Below are 24,365 nucleotides of genomic sequence, written 5' to 3' on the forward strand. Positions count from 1 at the left end.
TACCCAGGACCGACGATGATAGTATCTGGGACACAGTCACAATCACACAACTATACCTCACAATGTCAGGCTGTTGCTTGACTACTCCATCAATTTACGCATTACTCCCCAAATGTTAGCAGGAAGGATTTTGCAGCGTCAAAAGGGCTGTGTTTGCCATGGTCATTTCCAGTGCCTGGGTCTGTCTTTCAATCCTTTGTTAAAATTTTGTCATATTTGTTACAATAAAAGCACTTGCTAGACCATTTCAGAGAGCTCTCAAGAGCCATTGCATTGATGTGGGTCTGGAGTCACATATAGGCCAGACCTTGTAAGGATGACAGATTTCCTTCACTAAAGGACATCAGTGGAATTAAAACACCAGTGTTTTAACAGTTGTACAGTTACCCTCAAACTAGCTTTTAAATCCAAAATTTATTGGACTCAGATTTCGCCATCAGACAAACTGAAATTTGAATGCATGCCCTGGGATATCAGCCTGGGCCTTGGGATTATTAGTCTAGTGACATTATCACAATGACATTCCTCTCCATTAATCCCAAGGGGCTTAATTTTAAGAAGTCTCCAACGTGGCACTTAATCAATCATCATTGTAAGATGGAGAAAGTGAGGGCTGTAGATGCTGGAGATCAGAGTTGAAAATGCTGGAAAAGCGCAGCAGGTCAGGCAGCATCCAAGGAACAGGAAATTCGACGTTTCGGGCATAAGCCCTTCATCAGGAATGAGGAAAGTGTGTCCAGCAGGCTAAGATAAAAGGTAGGGAGGAGGGACTTGGGGGAGGGGCAATGGAGATGTGATAGGTGGAAGGAGGTCAAGGTGAGGGTGATAGGCTGGAGTGGGGTGGGGGCGGAGAGGTCAGGAAGAAGATTGCAGGTTAGGAGGGCGGTGCTGAGTTCGAGGGATTCGATTGAGACAAGGTGGGGGGAGGGGAAATGAGGAAACTGGAGGAATCTGAGTTCATCCCTTGTGGTTGGAGGGTTCCCAGGCGGAAGATGAGGCGCTCTTCCTCCAACCGCCGTGTTGTTATGGTCTGGCGATGGAGGAGTCCAAGGACCTGCATGTCCTTGGTGGAATGGGAGGGGGAGTTAAAGTGTAATCATTGTAAGGTATCAACTTGATTTGATGATGACAGTTACTCCAGATCACACGTTTCTGCCATAATTCAGGCTGATTCTCAAACTGCAGACTTTTGAGCTTGTGGGCAGGATGTCCCATGAGGAAGTGGAATCTGGGGAAAGCAGGTTTTGCTCCTTTTTAGTTCTTGTCTGCTGCTAATCTAGCTAGTCATGGAAATGTTATGACTCAAACATAATGCAGCTTGACAAACAAGTGACTGCAGACATGCTCCTTTCAGTCAATAATAACAATGCTGGCAGGCTTGAAGGTAAGTTTCTGAATGTCTTTAAAGCATTTTCCTTGTCCTCGCCTAAACATTAGCCATTTGAGATAGGAACCCAACGGGGGAAACACTTGGTATCCAATTGGGGAAGGAGAAGAATTATCGGTGGCATGTGGTTAATGGGGCTGGGAGGAAGTGACACAAAAATAATTATTTTAACAAATAGATAGGAGTTTTAAATTGATGCAGCAGTGGAAACTGGAGTCAATGCAGGTCAGCGAATATGAAGTGATTAGTGAACAGGATAAGACAGGAACAGCAGTTTTGTGCCAGTTGAAATTTAGAAAGCGTGGACGACCAATCAGGAGAGCATTAAAATAATTGAATTAAGCAATACATTATCAGAGGCAGTGAATGTTTGCGAGGTGAAGTGGGCATTAATTATATGGGGTCAAACAGGATAGAACATCAATAGTGGCTGGGCAGTGAGGTGGAATAACTACGGAGGAAAAAATGTTTGTCGTGGGGTTCAATGCTAATTGTTTCATTTAATATTAAGGATTTTGAAATTATGTAGCAGCCCTTCCTTATTGGATGTGAACACGCAACTAGCAATAGAGAGGAAGCAGTAGGTCCATTGAGATAATTCACAGGAACTACCAAGTGTTGACAATCTTCACATGGATCCAAACCCCATATTTTCCCATTAATATATAAAATGGCAGCCTCAAATGAGAAGGGAGAGGAGATGTTTTGGGCTCTTGAGGATAACAGCATAGGGGTTGGGAATAGGGTCAATCAGTACTCAGGATGCTTTGATTGCAACTAAATATTTGTGGAATCAAGTGAGATTAAATCAGACAACAGAAGCGAGATGTGCTCACAAGCTGCAGAAGGTGAGGATTGACCATGGCATTGGACAGAGGCCAAGTATGCTTGTATTTTAAAGACAAGTTAATAGCAGTGGTCATGAAAGCGGAGGCAAGGAACATGCAACACAGAATGCCAACCAACAAAAGGGCTGGCCAGGGAAGTTGGATGGTCACACTTTAGTGGGAATGAGGTCCATGTTGCAGGAGGTAGAGCTCTCAGGCAAACTGGGCACCCACAAGATACATAAGAGACAGGAGAGCATTAGAGGAGAAAGGAAGATCATAGTTAGAACAAGGAAAGGAAGTGGGATGGGGAAATTATTCAAAAGCAACTAATGGACAACTCCAAGTTGGCATAAAATGTAAATGCAAAGGCAAAGTACTGAGGATACTGGAAATCTGAAACATACAAGAGAAAGCTAGAGAAACCCAGCAGGTCTGGCAGCATCTGTGCAGCCAGAAAAAAAATTAATATTTTGAATCCTGTAGGACTCTTCTTCAAAATTATTCTCAGGCAGCAGGACCATTCCAGGCAATAGGACCATTGCAGGTAGTCCTGTCCAAGTTGGATGGGTTACAGGATCAGGACCAATCTGCCTGTGGAAGGTTTGTTAATGCTGTTAGGGTGGATTTAAACTAGATTGATAGAGATGGGATCCTGGCATGAAGTTTAAAGGGGACAGAAGTTAAAATGAAATTAGTAATTAAAACACTAGTTTTAATTTCTAAAAATAGGCTAGATAAGAAAGCAGAGAGGTTAGCAAGGTTAGGTGGAATATATACATGAAGCCTGAGGAATAAGACAGGTAAGCTGAAGACACAAAATCAATGTGCAAGGATGATATCATCGCTATGGCAAAGACTTGGCTGCAAGATGGGTAGTTTTGTTATAGGGTGTGTGTGTGTGTGTGTGTGTGTGTGTGTGTGTGTACAGCTTTTTTAAATCCAGTCACAGGATGTGCAAGTCTCCTAATTGCCCTCAAGAAGGTGGGGCTGGCATGCTGTCTTGAATATCTGCAGTCAATCTGGTGTAGGTAGTCACGCAGTGCTGTTACACAAGGATTCCAAGACCACAATTCAGTGTGGAATGAGGTTGACCATATGGATCTCATTGAGTATGAGTTCTCTAACTGAAGCTGTTATCCTAGGCCAGTCAGGGAATCCTGACTGACAGATATAAATAGAAGTCTTAAGGATTCTCCTCACTCTAGGAAGTGGCTCTGAGCTGGCTGGTCAGAGTCCCTGTATTGCACTCTTGTAAATAAAGGGTGACTTAGTGACACGATACAGGCCTCCATGGAGTTATTTCAGTGATAGTGAATGAATGGCAATACACTTCCAAATCAGGATGGTAGAGGGTTTGGAGGGACAAGTGCAGATAGTGGTTCTTCTATGTATCTGCTACCCTTGTCCTTCTGGGTGGTAATATGTCAAAGGTTTGGAAAGTTATATTTAAGGAGCCATAGTGAATTTCTGCAGTTCATCCTTATAGATGGCACACACTGCTGAGCATCAGTGATGGAGGGAATGGATGCGTGTGGATCCACGTGAGCATCCAAAGATGTGCATGTTAGGTGAATTGGCCTTGCTAAATTGTCCATCGTATTCAGGGATGTGTAAGTTAGGTGCATTAGTCAGGGGTAAATGTAAAGTAATGGGAAATGGGTCTGGGTGGGTTACTCTTCGGAGGGTCGGTGTGGACTTGTTGGGCCAAAGGGCCTGTTTCCACACTGTAGGGATTCTATGGATGTGGTGCCAACCAAGCAGGCTGTTTTGTTCTGGACAAGATCTCATCCACCCCACTATACTAAGTTGAGGTCCCACTTTATCCCATTAATTCCACTTTAGTCAGACTTTGGTTGTTTATCACATGACTCTAAAATGAAATACCATCAATACTGTAATAAGAGAAACTCCTACGCCACTGTCTGTCACAGAATGTACAGAAAAAGTGACCACAATTAAAAATGATCATATGCCAAATCAAATCAAAATCTTCTTACCAAACATTAACAAATACAATGAGCTATTTCCTTACTGTCACAAGGAAAATACTGATTTCTGGTATATGTATTAACACAATGAGGAACTATTTCCAAGTTTTATTTCACAATTAGAAGCAAAAAAAATGTTAAAAATTCTCAACAGTTGGAGGCAGAGGTGTGGAGTGGTAAACAAGTTAACAATTCAGGTTATTAATTATCACCAAGAAACTGAAATATTAACTCCATTTCATTCTCAGATGTTATCTAACCACTGAGTGTTGCCAGTTTAGATCATATGGCACCCCCAGTATTTTACTTTATTAAGTAAATTAAAATTGCACAACTTGCTGAACAAGTAGCTTTATTGATTCATAGTGCAAAATGACTGTGGAATCGTTCTTGATGGGACATACAGCAAATTAATTACATTTTATGTCACATTTACCTAAGAATGTATACAGTATACAGTAAAGGATGTGTTCCAACCATTCTACGTCAATCTCTATGCTCCTTCCCTCCAGTCTTACCTCACTAAATCTCCCAACATAATCAACTATTCCTGCGACCGGTAGGCTTCCTCTCAAATGCATCAATGCTACTTACTTCAACGCTCCTGTGTTAGTGAGTTCCAAAGTCTTATTACATTTAAAAAATCCAATAGGGAATTTAGAAGTTTCTTCTAAATTCATTCATGGAATTTTGGCTTTACTGCCCAGGCCGACATTTATTGCCCATCTCTACCTGCCTTCAAGAAGGTGGTGTTGAGGAACCTTCTAGAATTCTGCAGTCCTCCTGGTATAGGTGCATCCACAATGCTGTTGGGGAAGGAGTTCCACACTGAGCGATTCTTTATTGGGGTGGGGGGGGGGGAAAAAGAATAGGGTGTAGTACTGGGGAGCAGTTGTAAGTGATCTTCAATAGGAGATTCCTTTTTGTGTATTCAACATGCTGTCATGAGGCTTCATGACGTCTGGTGTCAATGTTGATAACTTCTGGGACATTCCTTCCTGACTGAATACCACCAGATACCAGAAACCACTTTTGCTGGGTCTGTCATGCATGTGGTATCTGGGGCATTGCCTGTAACATATGATTCCATGAGTATTACTCTGTCAGTTTGTGGGACAGTTCTCCCAATTAAGTCACAAGCCTCCTGATGTGTGTAAGGAGGGCTTTACTGGTTTGACAGAGTTGGGTTTGCTACTCTCTTTTCTAGTATGTAGGCAAATGCCAGTGGTCTGTCTAGTTTATTCTTTTCTGTCAGAAAAATCCTTTCAGAGTCTTTTAAGAGTTAATGACATTATTTGGGTCACATGGAGGCCAGACAAAGCAAGAACATTCGTGAACCAGATGGGATTTTGCAACCACTAGCCTTTAGAATAACTTTTAATTTCAGACTTTTACTTAATTCTGCTGAGATTTGAATCCTTGTCTCTAGAGATCTTGGGCCCTGTATTACTAGACCTGTGACATGACCATTACCCACTGCCTCTCTGTCAAACTCAGCTCCAGGGAACCACAACCTTCCTTAGCTAATTTTGGAAAGATATCAACTACATGATTTCCTCATTATTTCATCTCTGCCAAGTACTAATCCTCCAGCTATGCAGCTAGTACCAGTATCAGAGAGAAAGGGAAAACTCAATACAAAGTTTCTTTCCAAAAGACCAATGATTCACTCAACAGAAATCCTACCTAAGGCAAAAGAAATACATGCACATGAGGAGGTGAAAACAGTACCAGTATCAGGTTGTCAGTACAAAATAAACAGTCTAACATTAAAAAGTCATCATATCACAGTAAGGTAACATTTCCTGCTCAAGTACACAAATTATGAAAAAAGGTACCTCAACCTGTGCAACTGTTACCGACTGAAGAATAGTACAGTATGCCAACTTCCTAGAACAAATGAAAGAGTGTAGCTTCTGTTTGACAATTTTCCAGAGTAGAGTGATCAGATCAGGAGTTCAGTGTGTAAAGAACAGAAGAACAAAACCCATGTCCCATTAACTTAATGGTTCCAATTCCACTGGAGGAAGAAGTTTTGTTATTTTCTGAGCTCAAAGGAATGTTCTTTCTCATTCAGCTTTTCCAGAAGTTGCTGTTACTTACAGTGTAAAGTGGAAAACCGACAAAATCCAAACTGAATATGTAAAACCCAGCAGTAAAACACATCATCAAAGTTTCTTCTTTATTTTGTTCAACGGAATGCACAATATGATTTCAGTTTGTGTTCTATGCAGAGCTAAATTAACATAACTACACTGTCAAAATATACCTTTGTCAAGTCCTAGGGTAAGGGAGGAATTGGGAAATAAAACAAAGTTAAAAGAAAAAGACTGAAAATTACTCCCAATGAAAAGTATGTGTGTAGACTTTGATGAAGATTCACTCCCTGTTATAGATCAAGTTTGACCACTTGAATGTTGGCATGCTCACAATTTGCCAATCACAAAAGTGGAAGAATGCAAAAGGAACTGTGTTAGCTAAATATACAAGAGTTATTTATGGTAAACCACAGAGTCACCTTGTTTCACAGAAACCAAAGCCACACACAAGATGACTGGAAATTTGTAAAAGTCTTCTTGACCAGGAAAACAATAATTCAAATGCTTCAAGCACTTCTACTCCAAAATAAATAATATGTTCCTGCTCATAAGAACAAAAGAAATGGGAAGAGTAGACCATAGTGCTCCACAGGCCTGCCCCATATTCATATGATCATTGTTCATTCTCTGTCTCCAGATCTCTCCCTATTCCCTAAATGCTTTGGTTCTGAGATCACAAAACTCTACCTACATCAATCATGAATCTGTTCAATGATAATATGTTCACAGCCTTCCATGGTAGAGAATTTCAAACATTGACAATATGAGTGAAGAATTTTCTCATCTCAGACCCCATCCTTAAAATGTCCCCTTATTCTAGATGCCCAACCCAAGGGAAACAACTGCTTAGTGTCTACCTTTGAGGAGTGAGTATGATACATGCACCAATGTTAGGTATGCAATGAAGCATAATAATATCAAGTCTGAATCCTGATTGGTATAGATTTTTTGTAGGTGAGTCATGTACTTGTAGTGAATTCAACAGTGCTGTTCAAGTAGTTAGTAGGACATTTGTGCCAAGTTACTGAACTTCTTACAGTACTGCATCTAGGTCCTCGGAGCTTGAATCTAGCATTACCCTGCAAAGCTATCTGCTCAATTTGTACTGTATTATGTGTCCGGAGGTAGAGGGTCTCCTGCAGATATAGGATTCCTCCTCCAATGCTGTCTCATGTTATGCCATTCCTCAAATGTCTCCCACGTTAGACTTGCTACTTGTGTGAGTACCAGCAGCTGCTTCAGTCACAATGACCAAATCTTGCCCTTCATTTTAGGTGGCAAGTGAGGCGGTGAGAAGGGGAAATAGTCAGGTGAATTGACTCTGAAAAGATACTTGTGTCGTTCTTGCCACCTGGACGAGAAGGTCCACTGAAGACTTTCTAAACTTGCCAGCAACTTAGGCTCTTAAATGATCAATCCATTTTCTTTTAATTCATTTCTGGGAAATGGCCTTGCTGGTTGAACCTGCTTTTATTGCCCATTCCGAGTGGCTCTTGAGGAGATGGCGGTGAACTGCCTTCTTAAATTACGACAGTCCATTGTTAGTACAACCACAATGCTGCATGGGAGGGAGCTTATGGATTTGACAAATCATCCCTAAAGAAATGGTGAAGGAGTTTCAAGTCAGCACAGTGAGTGGCTTGAAGGAAAATTTGCAGATGATGTTCAAACTATCTGTTGTCTTTTTCCTATAAATGGTAGAGGTTGTAGGTTATGCTAACTTAAGGAGTTTTTGTGAATTTTTGCAGCACAACTTGTAGATGGTACACCCTACTGTGATTTGGGTAGAGTGAGTGAGGGTTGAAGGTAGTGAATGGAGTACCAATCAAGGATGCTACTTTGAACTGGATGGTGTCAAGCTTTTTGAGTCTAGCTCGGGTTGCACTCAATCAGGCAAGTGGGATTTATTCCACCGCACTCCTGACTTGTACCTTGCCAATGGTGGGCAGACTTTGGGGAGTCAGTAGAGTTACTCACTGCATTTACAGCCATTGTATTTATACAGTTCTGGTAAATGTTAATCCCCAGGATGTTGACAGTGGGGGAATTCAATGATGGCAGTGCTACAGAATATAAACAGGTGATGGTAAGATTCTCTCTTGTTGGATATGGTCATTGTCTGGAACCTGGGCTGACAAGTGACAAGTAATGTTGTACTGCATAAGCATAGATATTGTCCAGGTTTTGCTACATTTGGATGTGGACTGCTTCAGTGTCTGAGGAGTCGCGAATGGTTCTGAACATTGTGCAGTCATCAGTGAACAACTCCACTTGTGACCCTATGATGGAGAGTGGGTCACTGATGAAGCAGCTGAACGTAGTTGGACCTAGGACACTATCCTTAGGAACTCCTGCAGAGATGCCCTAGAATGGAGATGACTGAAGTCCAACAACCACAATTATCTTCAAAGTATGGCTCCAACTAGCGAAAGGCTTTCTCCTGGATTCCTATTGACTCCAGTTTTGCTAGGGTTCTTCGATGATGCTCAGTTGATCTTGATGTCAAGGGCAGTCACTTTCACCTCTTCTCTGCAATTCATCTCCTTTGTCCATGTTTGAACAGAGGCTGGAATGAGGTCAGGAGCTGAGGGCCCCATGATACCACTAATGATGGCATCTTCCAAAACCTTATTGATGATCAAGAGGAAACTGATGGGACTGCAATTGATTGGATTGAATTTATTTTGCTGTATGTGTACACAAGGTGCCTGACAATTATTTGCCACTTAAAGGCCTTAAGTTGCCAGGGCTCAGACTTGCCTTGCTGAAAAGTAGATGATTTTCTGACTGGTAAACCTAGGTGATCTGGTCTATTTGTGGGGGCTGGGAGGTAAGACTCCATTTGTGCTAATCTCCTGGGCAATCAGAAGGACTGATGGATTGGGCTAGTGGGAGGTCTCTCAAAGCCAGCTAAAAGTCTGCCCTCACCGCCCACACTCCCTACTCCCACCACTCGAAAAGTGTTATGAAGATGTGGGTATACTGTACTTTTTAAGAGTTAAAAGCTAGCAGAACTACCTGACACAGTACCAAATGTGCTGAACAAGATATAATGTAACATTTGGTCAAACAACTCAATTAGCTGGTTGCGTGGAGATGACAAAACAAATTTGATTTAGGCCAATTAGTTTAGATTATACCCCAAAAATACAAAGTTTGAATTTTGTATACTGTCAATACTAAAAGCCAATTACACAATCCATTGGAAGTATAAGACCGGGGAAAATTGTACAGTTGGGAGAACTGCCAAGCCACCAGCATCTGCAGACTGTCCAGAGAACAGCTCTCTTAAAAGTACCTTTATCGATCAGTAATTTGTGAAGCAGAAATCCCTAAGAAGAAGAAAATAAGACAGAGGAAGACATCATGAGAAGATTCGACATCTGGCTGGTTTTGAAAAATTGGAATTTTGGTAAATCTTAATCAGGGGTTTTATCAGACTAGTATTATAGAAGGGAAAGTAAAAGATAGGTTAGAGGAAGGAATTATAAATAGTTGTTAGTTAATTAGTCTCTGTTATACTTGAAGAAATAAAGCTGTTAATTTTTATTTTAAATAGTTCTTGACCTCTCGAATTTTCACAGATTACTGCATGGGATAAATCTTTTCTATGTTGCTGGTTTAAATTAAGCAGGAGAGTTTACCCCATGATGTAACAAAAATAAACAAAAACATCTATCTACTCACTTTTGGATACCTGAAGAGTATAACAGATTGTCTCTAAGACCCAGAAGCTCAAAGTTTGTGAGAAGATTTGTAGCTCAGGTGCTTGCTGTTGTGGTTCTGTTCGCCGAGCTGGGAATTTGTGTTGCAGATGTTTCGTCCCCTGTCTAGGTGACATCCTCTGTGCTTGGGAGCCTCCTGTAAAGCACCTCTGTGATATTTCCTCCAGCATTTATAATGGTTTGTCTCTGCCGCTTACGGTTGTCAGTTCCAGCTGTCCGTTGAGTGGTCGGTATATTGGGTCCAGGTCGATGTGCTTATTGATTGAATCGGTGGACAAGTGCCATGCAACTGATTCAATCAATAAGCACATCGACCTGGACCCAATATACCGACCACTGCAACGGACAGCTGGAACTGACAACCAGAAGCGGCAGAGACAAACCACTATAAATGCTGGAGGAAAGATCACAGAAGCACTTCACAGGAGGCTCCCAAGCACTGAGGATGTCACCTAGACAGGGGACGAAACGTCTGCAACACAAATTCCCAGCTCGGCGAACAGAACCACAACACCCAGAAGCTGCTGGTTTCAAGGTGGCTGGTATCTTCTGGTGATCCAGGAGGCCACTGTTGAGGCCTGTGTTTGGCCAAGAAGCATATCTTAACAGGCTGACTGGCAAGGTATATGGAGAAAGTGAGGACTGCAGATGCTGGAGATCAGAGCTGAAAATGTGTTGCTGGAAAAAAGCAGCAGGTCAGGCAGCATCCAAGGAGCAGGAGAATCGACGTTTCGGGCATGAGCCTTTCTTCAGGAATCACTTCTTTCAGGCTCATGCCCAAAAAGTCGATTCTCCTGCTCCTTGGATGCTGCCTGACTTGCTGCGCTTTTCCAACAACACATTTTCAGCTCTGACAAGGTGTATGGGCGTGCTTTCTCAGCAGTGGGCTCAGCAAGTGAGTGAACATGTAAAATGCTCCCCCCAACCACACAGTCATAAAAAAGGCAACATCTGGGCCCACTGGATCTACTCTTTAGCCAGAGGTAGCTTTATGTTGTGCCAGCAAGTTCCTGTATTGACACCTGTATTTGTCCAGACAACCAACAGCCAGCTGGCAGACTGAAATCACTGAAATAAGAAGGAATTGAAACTTGGTATATTGCCTGTATCACAATTAATGAGTAGAGATTAATCCTGCTCTGTGCTCCTTGTGCCAGCTTGAGTCTATCAAACTTAGCTGCCACCCTTTTTTCAAATTTCTAATGTCCGCCTTCCAAGTTTTGTACAAGACATAGTAGCCATAGAGTAATTGGAAATTGCAAAACATTAGTACCATTCCAGCATTCATTACATGGGCTTACCTCATTTCCTGTCTCCTCCTTTCTTTGGTTATAATATTCCAGGTCCCGAGCGACACCAGGCACTTTGTTGCGTTGCACATGAGGTTGTTCCTTCCAGTTTCTGAATTCTAAAGAGAAACGTAAATCAGTGCATTACAAATTTGTGAAGAATCACCAAGTATCAAAACATTAAAAAGAATCTATATATTGGCAGACTCAGTAGATAACAGGGAGGCTGTAATTAGAAATGTCTTGTGATAAATATAGGAAGGATGTCAAGATGTTTCAAAAAGTTAAAATATATTTGGTCCATTGAAACTCCTCAAATATTCCATAGTATACAACTGTATTTGAATGCTACTATGATTTTTCCTTCCACCTAATTACCTTAACACATTACACAAAGCAGTTAAAACCTACCTATTAAACTGAACTATTTTCTTGGGCTACATTGACATCATAATCTAGATTCAATACTTCATTTACAGCATTTCAGTGAAAAGCTGCAGGAAGACCTGTCATTGTGGACTGTAAACTTAAGCTGATGTAATCCAATTTCATACCTCCCACTTACAGTTAGGACCAGCTTATTCCACAATTTTGTGAGGCAACACAATTTTCTTTTCATAATCAAAAAGGAAACGAAGTACTCAGCAAGTTCGGCAGAATTGGGGAGAGAGACAGGAAGTCAATGGCTTTTTATCAAACTGAAAAACGCTAGAAATGGTAGTAGATATTGAGCAAGTAAAAGAGAGAAGTTTGGAAAAACACAAAAGAAGGTCTGTAAAAGATTGGAAGACAGAGGAGAGATGGCACCTAGAAAGGGCATCTAGAACAAGTGGCAAAATTACAAATGGCTGGCATCTGAAAGCAAAGTAAAAGAAAAATGATCCTGCAAAGGAGAACAAAATGGAAGGGGCAGAAATTTAGTCCAAAACTGCCATGCTCAATGTTGAGTCAGGAAGACTCCACCTTATCAAAAGATGGGATGCTGTTTATTGAGCTCTATGGAAGAGTGGAGGAGGACGTGAATGCAAGTCAGCATGAGAGGGAGGAAAAATGGATCAAGTGTTAGTAGGAGAACTTTTAGAAGAAAGAAACTGTAATATCCTAAGATTTAAGTTGGCTATTATTCGATGTTAAAGAGTTAATTTGCTCTGCTGTCCTGCTGGGAATTGAATGTCCTCAGGCTAGGGTGGGATGAATTCCTTACAATCTACCTGTAAGAGAGAGACATCCCACCCCAGCCTTTGGACATCCAATTTCCTTCAGGGCAGCAGAGCAAATTAGCTCTTTAATATCTCAATTAAAATTAACACGGAGAAATAATTGATGCAGGGCCAATTTCAAAGGATGAGACATGGCCCCAGTAAATAACAATCAACAATTAACAGAACAATAAGCTGCCTTTAACAAGGGTAAAAATACAGGTACAATAGAGCTAATTCGACGTTTCGGGCATAAGCCCTTCATCAGGAATGAAGGGCTTATGCCCGGAACGTCGAATTTCCTATTCCTTGGATGCTGCCTAACCTGCTGTGCTTTAACCAGCAACACATTTTCAGCTCTGATCTCCAGCATCTGCAGACCTCATTTTTTACACAATAGAGCTAATTCCCGGCAGGGACAAAGAAACGACAAACAAAACTTCCTGGATGATGAAAGTGCTCAGAAAGCAAGAGGAAGAAAAATTATGCTGATGACTGATGTCAGATTGATAATACAAATGAGAACCAAGTGAATATAGAAAGTTCAGAAGGAAAATGAAATAGGAGTAGCAAGGAAACAGCAACTTGTAACATTGAAAACTTTGACTGGCATACAAAAGAGGTAGCTTTGGCAAATACAATTAAGGACAATCCAAAGGGTTTTACAAATATATTAAGGACAAAAGGGTAACTGGGAAGAGAATAGGGCCCCTCAAAAATCAGCAAGGTGGCCTTTGTGTGGAGCCACAGAAAATGGGGGATATACTAAATGAGTATTTTACATCAGTATTTACTGTGGAAAAGGATATGGAAGATATAGACTGTAGGGAAATAGATGGTGACATCTTGCAAAATGTCCAGATTACAGAGGAGGAAGTGCTGGATGTCTTGAAACGGGTAAAGGTAGATAAATCCCTAGGACCTGATCAGGTGTATCCGAGAACTCTGTGGGAAGCTAGAGAAGTGATTGTTGGGCCTCTTGTTGAGATATTTGTATCATCAATGGTCACAGGTGAGGTGCCGGAAGACTGGAGGTTGGCAAATGTGGTGCCACTGTTTAAGAAGGGCAGTAAAGACAAGTCAGGGAACTATAGACCAGTGAGCCTGACCTCGGTGGTGGGCAAGTTGTTGGAGGGAATTCTGAGGGATAGGATGTACGTGTATTTGGAAAGGCAAGGACTGATTGGGGATAGTCAACATGGTTTTGTGCATGGGAAAGCATGTCTCACAAACTTGATTGAGTTTTTTGAAGAAGTAGCAGAGAAGATTGATGAGGGAAGAGCAGTAGATGTGATCTATATGGACTTCAGTAAGGCGTTCGACAAGGTTCCCCATGGGAGACTGATTAGCAAGGTTAGATCTAATGGAATACAGGGAGAACTAGCCATTTGGATACAGAACTGGCTCAAAGATAAAAGACAGAGGGTGGTGGTTGAGGGTTGTTTTTCAGAATGGAGGCCTGTAACCAGTGGAGTGTCACAAGGATTGGTGCTTTTTTGCCATTTACATAAATGATTTGGATGTGAGCATAAGAGGTACAGTTAGTAAGTTTGCAGATGACACCAAAATTGGAGGTATAGTGGACAGCGAAGAGGATTACCTCAGATTACAACAGGATCTTGACCAGATGGGCCAATGGGCTGAGAAGTGGCAAATGGAGTTTAATTCAGATAAATGTGAGGTGCTGCATTTTGGGAAAGCAAATCTTAGCAGGACTTACACACTTAATGGCAAGGTCCTAGGGAGTGTTGCTGAACAAAGAGACCTTGGAGTGCAGGTTCATAACTCCTTGGAAGTGGAGTCGCAGGTAGATAGGATAGTGAAGAAGGTGTTTGGTATACTTTCCTTTATTGGTCAGAGTACTGAGTACAAGAGTTGGGAGGTCATGTTGCGGCTGTACAGGACATTGGTTAGGCCACTGTTGGAATATTGCATGCAGTTCTGGTCTCCTTGCTATTGGGGAGATGTTGTGAAACTTGAAAGGGTTCAGAAAAGATTTACAAAGGTGTTGCCAGGGTTGGAGGATCTGAGCTACAGGGAGAGGCTGAACAGACTGGGGCTGTTTTCCCTGGAGCGTCGGAGGCTGAGGGGTGACCTTATAGAGGTTTATAAAATTATGTGGGGCATGGATAGGATAAATAGACAAAGTCTTTTCTCTGGGGTCGGCAGCCCAGAACTAGAGGGCATAGGTTTAGGGTGTGAGGGGAAAGATATAAAAGAGACCTATGGGGCAACCTTTTCACGCAGAGGGTGGTATGTGTATGGAATGAGCTGCCAGAGGATGTGGTGGAGGCTGGTACAATTGCAACATTTAAGAGGCATTTGGATGGGTATATGAAGAGGATGGGTTTGGAGGGATATGGGCTGGGTGCTGGCAGGTGGGACTAATTTGGGTTAGGATATCTGGTCAGCATGGACGGATTGGACCGAAGTGTCTGTTTCCATGCTGTACATCTCTATGACTCTGTGACTTTAAATAGAGGTAGTAAGAGGACGAATAGTGCTGAGAAATGGATATTTGCATTGAGGTAAAGTACATGCCTACTTGTCATCTGTATTTTCCACAGAGCTACCCAAACTGTAGTGAAAGAAGAACTGGTTAAGACAGTGGATGGGCGAAAACATTGTTAAAGAGAATGTATTATTTAAGGTTAGCTCAGTTGGGTGGACAATTGATTTGCAATGCAGAGTGACACTGACAGTGTGGGTTCAATTCCTGTGCTGGCAAAACTTACCAAAAAGGATCATGAAGGTCCTTTTCTCAGTATCACCTCTTGCTTGAAGTGTGGGAACCCTTAGCGTATTGCACCAGTCCTCTCTCTGTACACTTTACTGTATACGCAGACAAACAGAAAGCCACTAAGATCAGATGGGATGCATCTGAGTAATAGTGGAAACCACAGAGACATTGGGCTTCCAAACAAGGGTGTACCAGAGGGGTGAAGAACTGCTGATGTTACACCCTTGTTCAAAAAGGGCATAAACTTAAATCTAGCAACCACAGGTCAATCAGATTAATCTTAGAGGTGGGCAAACATTTGGGGATTGATAATCTAGGACGAAATTAATAGTAACATGGGCAAATGTGAATTCAAGGAAAGCCAGCATGGATTTCTAAAGTCAAATCTTGTTTAACTAATTTAATTGCTACTGTATTGAAAATTCAGGTTGATGATGAAAATGTTACACACTGACTTCAGAAAAACATTTTATAAAATACTGCCATAACACAAAATTATACAGTATGAAAACAGACCTTTCGGTTCAACCAGTTTATGCCAAACTTAATCCCAAACTAAACTAGTCCCACCTGTCTGTTCCTGGCCCACTACCTCCAAATCTTTCCTTCTCATGTGCTTGTCCAAATGTTTTTTAAACATTGTAATTGTACCCACATCCACCATTTCCTCAGCAAGTTAATTTCACTTGCAAATCATGCTCAGTGTAAAACATTTGCCCTTCATGTCTTTTTTAAATCTCCTCTCACTTTAAAAATATGCCTCTAGATTGAAATACCCATCCTTTGGGAAAAGACAATTACCATTAACGCTATCTATACCCTTCATTATTTTATAAACTTCTGTAAAGTTGCCCCTCTGCCTCTTATGGTCCAGTGAAAAGGTTTCAGCCAATCCAGCCTCTCCTTATAACTCAAATCTTCCAGTTTTTAGTTACAAGGACAGATTGGTGAAGGTGGGGCTTTGTTCCTTGCAGAACAGAAAGTTGAAAGGAAATTTGTTCAAAGTGATCAAACTCACTAAAGGACAAAGTGGATAGCAAGAAACTATTCCCATTGGCACCAATTTAAGATGACTGGAAGAACTAAAAGCAACATAAGGATAAACATTTTTTACGCAGAAAGTGATTAAGATCTGGAATGCACTGCCTGAGAGTGTGATGGAGGCATATTTAATCGTAGCTGCCAAAAACATGCTTGATATTATCTAAGAGAGTAATCCAATTACAAGGCTATGGGGAATACCTGCTTAGTGGCCCTGACAGGCCCAGTGTCTCCCTTCTATGCTACTATATGGTGGTGAATTAAAATGACAAATGACTGGTAGCTCAGGGCTGTGCTTGCAAATGGAATGGCAATGTTCCTTAAAGCTTGACTCACTCTGCATTTGGTTTCTCCAATGTACAGAATAGAGTTTTGCTCCGTTCAGTCCACCAACACAAGCCTGAGCTTCTGATCACGTGTTGTCTGGATTCCCCGCCTTGCCTTCATGCTGATCTTGTCTGTGCTCAACCTCCCGCAGCATTGCAAAGTTAGAGAGAGGAGCAGCAGCTCATCTTCTGATTAGGTGTTATACACACTTCTACATTCAATTTCAGACCATAACCTCTCACCTAATTTTGTTTATTTTTCTTTTGTGGGTTATTTTCCTCTAATATTTCTTTTACTTTTGCCTTCATGCCAGTAATTGTTCATCATTTTGCCATTCACATCTACTCTAAACACACCTTTTGGTTCTTCACTTTTTCCATTGCTACACCCTATGGCTCTGCACCCTTAATCATTTAAATTGCTCCCTCCTTCCATTTCATTTCTCCCATTTTCCTCCCTTCCATTTGCTTAAAATCTATTATCATCTCTAACCTTTTTCAGTTCTGATGTAAGGTCATCAAGATGAAAGGTCATGCCTGTTCCTCTCTGCCTGACCTATTGACCATTTCCAGCATTTTTTTCAAAAGTTCAAATTTTCAGCATCCAACCAGTATGTTGCTTTTGGATTGTTTATAGTGCAGTATAAACTGTAACTGTGTGATTGTGGTAAGATGCAAATGAGTCTGAGTCAAGAATTAGGATTTAACCCAACAATGACGCAAAGGTACAAAGGGTAATGTTCTACTTTGTCCTGGAATCAGTCTACATGTTAATCATGCTAGTGTAGTCCAGGTGCAATGTAAGTTTAAATTTATGAGTAAAGAAACCTTATATATTTAGCCCTGACTAAGGCATTGTAAATGTTCATTTTATTGCAGGGCCATATATCCTTGCAATCTGTTAACTATTTGACTGCTTCACCACTTTGCTTAAGGATTTCAAGTGATAGATTTACTGTGAATTTCAGTTGATTTCCATACTATTTTTTTCCATACCAATTCAATACCATTCATTACATAATGCAAACATCACATTTTCTTTAAAGGAAGTGTCAAAATTGAACTGAATTTGCCATTCATCCAAACAATTTCATAATGAATCTGAATTATTTTCCAATTTTTTGAACCATACCATCACTCTACCATATTCTGGTGTTAGCAAATTCTGTACATCAGTTCATATCAGCTAGTTCAAAAGAGAGTCACAAGGTTGATTCCTAGAATGAAGGGACGGAATTATCAACAATGGCTAAAAAGGTTAGTATTGCATTCACTGGAGTTCAGAAGAATGACCGTGATCTTATTGAAATATTCAAGATTCTGAATGGACTTGACAGGATAGATTCAATAAATGTGGCGCTGGAAAAGCACAGCAAGTTAGGCAGCATCAAAAAGCATGAGAGCATGTTGGATGAAGAGCTTATGACGAAGGGCTTATGCCTGAAATGTCAAACTCTCTTGGTCCTCAGATGCTGCCTGACATGCTGTGCTTTTCCAGCACCACACTTCTCGACTCTGACACTCCAGCATCTGCTGTCCTCACTTTCTCCTTGACAGGGTAGATGTTGAGGAGAAGTTTCCAAAAAGTGAGAGAATCACTAACAAAGGGGCATAGCTGCAAAATAAGGAGACACTTATTTAAAACTGAGACATGAAGGGATTTCTTCTCCCAGAATGTAGTGAATATCAGGAATTCTCTAGCAAAGAGAGTTGTGGTGCTAAATCATGGAGAGTACTTAAAGAGGGGCCAGACTAGTTTTTGAAATCGAGGAATTGAGGCCTGGAGCAGATCAGTCATTATTTTATGGAATGGCGTGGCAAGTTTTAGAGGCTGACTGATCCTATTTCTGATTCTTGCACTCTTTCCAGCACAACTCTATTTTAATTTGGGATTTTAGTAATCTCCAACATTTTTTATTCATATCAAGAGTAACTCAAATACACTTCTGGAAAACAGTAATTCACTCAGGTTATTTTGTTTCAGCCTCCCTGCCATTTTTAGATGTAACCTTCTCTTTTGACATGGTCAGATATTTTCAGCATAAGACTGAGAATCATTAGTTGTGCTGAGCTTCTGTTCTGTTTGCAGTTCCAGTTTTAAAAAAATAAAATTAAAATGAAGATCCTCTCAGAGCTCTTGGAAAACTAAAAAGGGAGACAAGAAAATACTCTTTGGTCCATCAAAACTGCCTGAAACTGTGCTACCTATATAAACCAATCTCCCTCTGTGCCGTGCAGTATTCTGGAAGAAGCAAGAGAGAGGGAGGAAATTTTTAAAAATCACTGGTTAATTTAGGCAAAAGACTGTAACTCCATTTCTGACAAAAGCTGAAGTTCTTATTATCTTTCACTCCTTTAGAAAATGAATTATGTGAAACCATTCATTGACAATGTAATAATGTTGGATTGAAGCCTAATTTCTGGAGCATTGTATACAGGCCTTTAAAGGCCTCACCCGAGATCAAGATGCTTCATATTAATAGTTTGATCTTGGAGTAGGATAAAAGATCGGCACAACATCGAGAGCTGAAGGGTCTGTGCTATGCTGTACGGTTCTACGTTCTAATAAATAAATAAATATGCCTCAAAAACTCTACAGAGAAAAAAAGCAGCCCACACAGCCTTATTAAACAAGATCAATCCGTCCAGCATAGACAAATGCAGTCTAAACTAGAGTATGGTTAGATCGGACAGTGAAAGGAGCACCCACATTTCCAGTATTGAACAATGACAACGAAGGAAGGAGAAATCAATGCTGCAGGCAATCTGCTGTAGGAAGTAACCACTGAGCAAGGATACATTGTATTCAAGCATCTCGACCCCAGCAAAAGTTTACTGCAGGGCTTCCCAAATTCAGGGGTAACAATGTGTCAGGCAGCAATGGCAGTCAGGAAGCTCCATCCAAACCTACAGCTGTCAGGCAGCTTTCAACCTTCGCATTCCTGTTTTTCAAGTTGTGGGTGAGACTCATAGGCCGCAATAAAAACTATTTTTCTTTAAAAGCATAGAAGTTCTATGAAATTTCCTCATAACCCTTATCCTATTCCTCTCCTCTCTGTCTCCAACAGAGACATACAGAAACCCTTTACAGTGCTCAGTGAAGATTTGAGACACTTTTCCAGCCTTAAAATGGAGTTCCAGTGGAGAAGGCTTTGAAAACCCCTGGTCTACTGCAGCAATTTCTAATCTCAGGATGCCATTGTACCACCAGTCATGATCAGCAAGTACTGACACTCAAGGGTCAGTGGAAATGCGGAGACTGATTAACTGGCAACTCAGTTCAGCCCTGGAAATGTGCTCAACACAATAAATTAGGCTGCATTCTTAATAGTTATGCAATTTGTAAAGTCGATAATGCTGGGTTATTTAGGAGATACTGAAAATCTGTGTTGAACACAGCCACAGAACATGGCCAATTGCCCCATAATGTCCACACTGGCTCCTCAAATGAGCATCATCAACTAATCTCTTGTCTTTTACCTACATTCCTGCTCACTACTTCGAACCAAATAATCATCAAATGCTCAATCAAATGTCTCAACTGAACCTGGTTATGTTGAAGTTATACAGGGAACTGGTGAGACTGCAACTGGAGTCATCAATACTAGTCACCGTAGCTAGGGAAGGATTTCAGTTCAGAGGAAGAAGTTCAGAGAAGTTTTACTAGACTCATACCTGGATTACCTTCTGAGGAAAGGCAAGACAGGCTAGGTCTGTATCCACTGGAATTTAGAAGAGTCAGAGGTAATGTAATTTGAACATAGATGATCCTGAGGGGATTTGACTGAGGGACTGTTGAAAAGATGATTTTTTTTGCAGGAGAATGTAGAACTGGGAGTCACAGTTTAAAACTAAGGAGTCCCCCATTCAAGACAGAGATGAGAAAACCTATTTTCTCTCAGACAGTTGTGAGTCTTTGAAATCCCCTTCCTGAAAAGGCAGTGGTTGCAGTTAGATAAATTCTTGATTACCAAGAGGGTTGAAAAAAAATCAGCAATATGCAGAAATGTAGAGTTAAGATGAGCCATGATCTCACTGAACAGACTCCAAGCGTCGATTGGCCTACACTTGTTCCTTGTTCATAAGTTCATGCAAAAAGATTTAATTCAAGCAGTTTCAACTTGACTTGTTAGTGAAATGAATTAAAACTTCTTGGCTAAGTGTTCAACTGGCACCAGATCACACACAAGAACTTCCAACAAATTCTTATGATTGGCTGGAATTCTCCAGGGCTCTTTTCTCAGCCTGCACTGGTGACTTATTTGGGGCTATAACCCAAATAAAAAATGGGGGACATCGCTTACTGATGATATTGCTATTTAGCTATCCCTCAGAAATACATCAGCAAAGGCTCGGCCAAAGATTGATTATCCACAGGATGTCAATGGTGAATTTTATTTAACCTCACTAAACTATTAGCTGAAGAAACTAGTGTATAAAGAAGAGCATGAGGATCAAACACCACTGTCAGATAATAAACTTGTTGCATGTAATATTTTAGGAGAATGTGGCTTGGACCCAGAACACAGTTGTTGCCAGGACATGAACCAGGCTAGACTAATTACAGAGATGCATGGAAAGTGACAATTCCCAGAGCCTTCTTCAAATTATTCAAAGCCCATCTGTCAAACCTTGGAATATTAAACTCACTGCATAGCTCAGCCTGACCAGAAATCAAGAGTTTGCAAACAATACCAAAGCAATTAATAAATAAATCACCAGCTAAGCTTCACTGGCTCTAGGTATCAGTTGTGGCTCAGAGGATAGTATTCTCATCTCATAAACACATAGAAATTGAGAGTGGAACCCATGTTTAGAATGAAAGCCTAAGTGCACTATGAATCAAATTGAAAAATATGTTGCTGGAAAAGCGAATCATTCCTGAAGAAGGGCTCATTCCCGAAACGTCGATTCTCCTGCTCCTTGGATGCTTCCTGATCTGCTGCGCTTTTCCAGCAACACATTTTTCAGCTCTGATCTCCAGCATCTGCAGTCCTCACTTTCTCTATGAATCAAATTGCCCTATCTGTTTGATAAGGCCAGTGGCTGAGACTGGCAGTGGAATCCTGGCAAAAATACTAAGCACTGCAAGTGTAAAAGTGCCACCCCAGGAATCTAGGGAAAGTCTAGGTGAATTCCCAAGTGTTGTGGCACACTTTGGTTTAGACTCAAGAGAGGTGACGGAATCCTCTAAGTTCTATAGTATCTATGTGAACTCTTGGATAGAAATGAAAATAGAACTTTTTACTTTTTTCCACATGATACTGACATTACTGGGAAGACCACCACTTGCTGCCCACTTCTAACTGCATGAGGAAATGTCAACAAATCACTTGGAGCTGCTGCAGTCCACATGGTAATAGCACATACAATTTTTGGTTGAAGTACTAAGAGTTAATGGTCTGCTAAGATTAAAACATCATCCCAAACAGAATACAGATCATTCACAGGACAACCAGATAAGATATATGAAAGGATGGGAAAGTGAAAAAGAAAGCACGTTTTTAATATAAAACAGCCCACTGATAGAATAGAGAGAGATCAATCAAATGATCGGAAACCAACATTTAATCATCTTCTTTCCTTATGACAAGAAGGTATCTTGTAATTCATTAACTAGCCATATGCATACAGGGGATTTAGAAATCATCGCATATAAATAGGATCGGCAATCCTCCAAAACGTTCCAGGAATTAAAGATTAATTTCTTGGTTAATGCTGTGGGCAACTCAGGGGAAAATTATACAGTCAATTTAAAAAGTGTTCCTTGTTACAAAATTAAAGGCAGAACAAGACGTTATTTGAAAACAAATAATTTGCATTTCTATAGCGATTTCCACATTCATCACCTGCCTCAGAGTTCGTTATGGCCAACAAACGTTTCTGAAAGTATAGATGCTACTGTAGCAGCTAAATTGCCTACAGTAAACTCCCACAAACAAGCAACGTAATAATGGCCAGATATTCTGTTTTTTTTGCTGTAATATTCATTGAACAATAAATATTTGCCAGTATGTTGAAGATCCCCACCCCGTTCTCCCTTGAAATGCCCAGAATCTTTTGAACCCACCTGAGCAGACAGACTGAGCCTCAGTTTAACCTCTCACCTCTGACAGTGCAGTGCTCATTGTGGACTGCAATGGATTGGCAATCGTGATTGTTGTGCTCAATCCCAGAGGCCCAAATTGCCTAACCAAGTAATGAAGTCTCTTAGCATTAGAAAATAGGTGAGGGAACACCTTAAGCATGGAAATATCAGTCAACCAACTGTAGAAGAATGTGCATGGGAAGACTCAGGACTTTGCAATTTAAATTCAAAACAAAACTATTTATTTTTGTTTAAAATCTTGTTGAGGTCACATGTATAGAAAAATATTTCCAGTTCTGATCATCTTGCAGTGTGAAGGATATGGAGGTTTTCTATAAAGGTTGGATTTTCATTAGAACAGGAAAGAAAACAGGGATGTATCACAGATGCAAAGGTGTGTGTGTGTGAAAGAGAGAAAGAGATGAGAGATGGAGAAACAGAATGTCCCTACTAATGGGGAAGGCAGGAGAGATTAAAAGACAAATAGGGACTACAGTGCAAGACAAAAAGGGAAAGATAATGATAATGAAAATGGTGCATCTGGAGGAGGTAAGAGTGACAAAATTACAAACAATTGTCATCTGAAAACAATTCATAATGTGTCATGATAAATAGGGAATAGATAGGATTAGGGTTAAGGCCTGAAAGTGTTGAATAGTATACTGAGTTTGGAGGTTATCAAAAGACAAAGTATTGTTCCTCTAACACATGTTGAGTCATTGCAACACATCAAAAGGCAGGCACGAGAGATTCAAAACAGGGATAAGTCAGAAAACTCAAACAACTGACATTTAGAAGTGATTTGGTGATGCCGGTGTTGGACTGGGGTGTACAAAGTTAAACATCACACAACACTAGGTTATAGTCCAACAGGTTTAATTGGAAGCACACGAGCTTTCGGAGTGACAATCACCTGATGAAGGAGTGTCGCTCTGAAAGCTAGTGTGCTTTCAATTAAACCTGTTGGACTATAACCTGGTGTTGTGTGATTTTTGACATATAGAAGATCACTGTCAACGTTTGGTGACTGAGTGGAGGCGTTGTACAAAGAGATTGGTGAGATCCTACATAGATGTACAATGTAAAAGTGACTACATCACGTGATGAATAAGGCATGCTAAATTGAAAGTACAAGTACACTGCAGTTTATCTAAAATGCATTCTTGGAAGCTTGGGTGGAGTAATCAGAGGTGGTAAAACAACAGTTGTTTCATTTCATGTATTTGAATTGAATCTTTTACAATATAAAATGTAAAATCCTCAAGATTAGACTTTGAAAATAATTAATTTTGGACTTTTGAGCAGCCAAGACCTTAACTGCTTCACTTCTGGTGACCATGCAGTTAGCTGCCAGGATCTGCACCTCGGGAGTTCACACTCCAAGCCTGTCTACCTCCTTTAAACCACTCCCTGAAACTTAAATCTTTGACGATGCTTTTGGATATCTGCCCAAATATCTCATTATGCCACTTTTAAATTGTGCTTTCTAACGCCGCAAAGGATTTGATTAACTTAAAGACAACATATAAATATAAGCTGTTTATGTTGTGCACTATTAAACTGGGATGGAAACCCCAAATTTCAATTTCTAGTCTGTTATAACTTAGTTTGCACAGGATTTGCTGTATTGTCTTGGGAGCAGGAAAAGTTAGT

At 40.7% G+C, this 24,365-nt stretch overlaps 1 protein-coding gene across 2 annotated transcripts in view; it reads right to left on the reverse strand.

The window, feature by feature from the left end:
- b4galnt3b (beta-1,4-N-acetyl-galactosaminyl transferase 3b) overlaps positions 1–24,365 on the reverse strand; it is a 193,256-nt gene that overhangs the window by 116,118 nt on the left and 52,773 nt on the right. For both annotated transcript variants that reach the window (XM_060839850.1, XM_060839851.1), the window contains exon 2: positions 11,331–11,437. In XM_060839850.1, the coding sequence (XP_060695833.1) occupies positions 11,331–11,437 (107 nt within the window). The remainder of the gene's footprint in view (positions 1–11,330; positions 11,438–24,365) is intronic.

This window comes from Hemiscyllium ocellatum, chromosome 19, assembly GCF_020745735.1.
Source record: "Hemiscyllium ocellatum isolate sHemOce1 chromosome 19, sHemOce1.pat.X.cur, whole genome shotgun sequence".
In the NCBI taxonomy this organism is placed as follows: Eukaryota; Metazoa; Chordata; class Chondrichthyes; order Orectolobiformes; family Hemiscylliidae; genus Hemiscyllium; species Hemiscyllium ocellatum.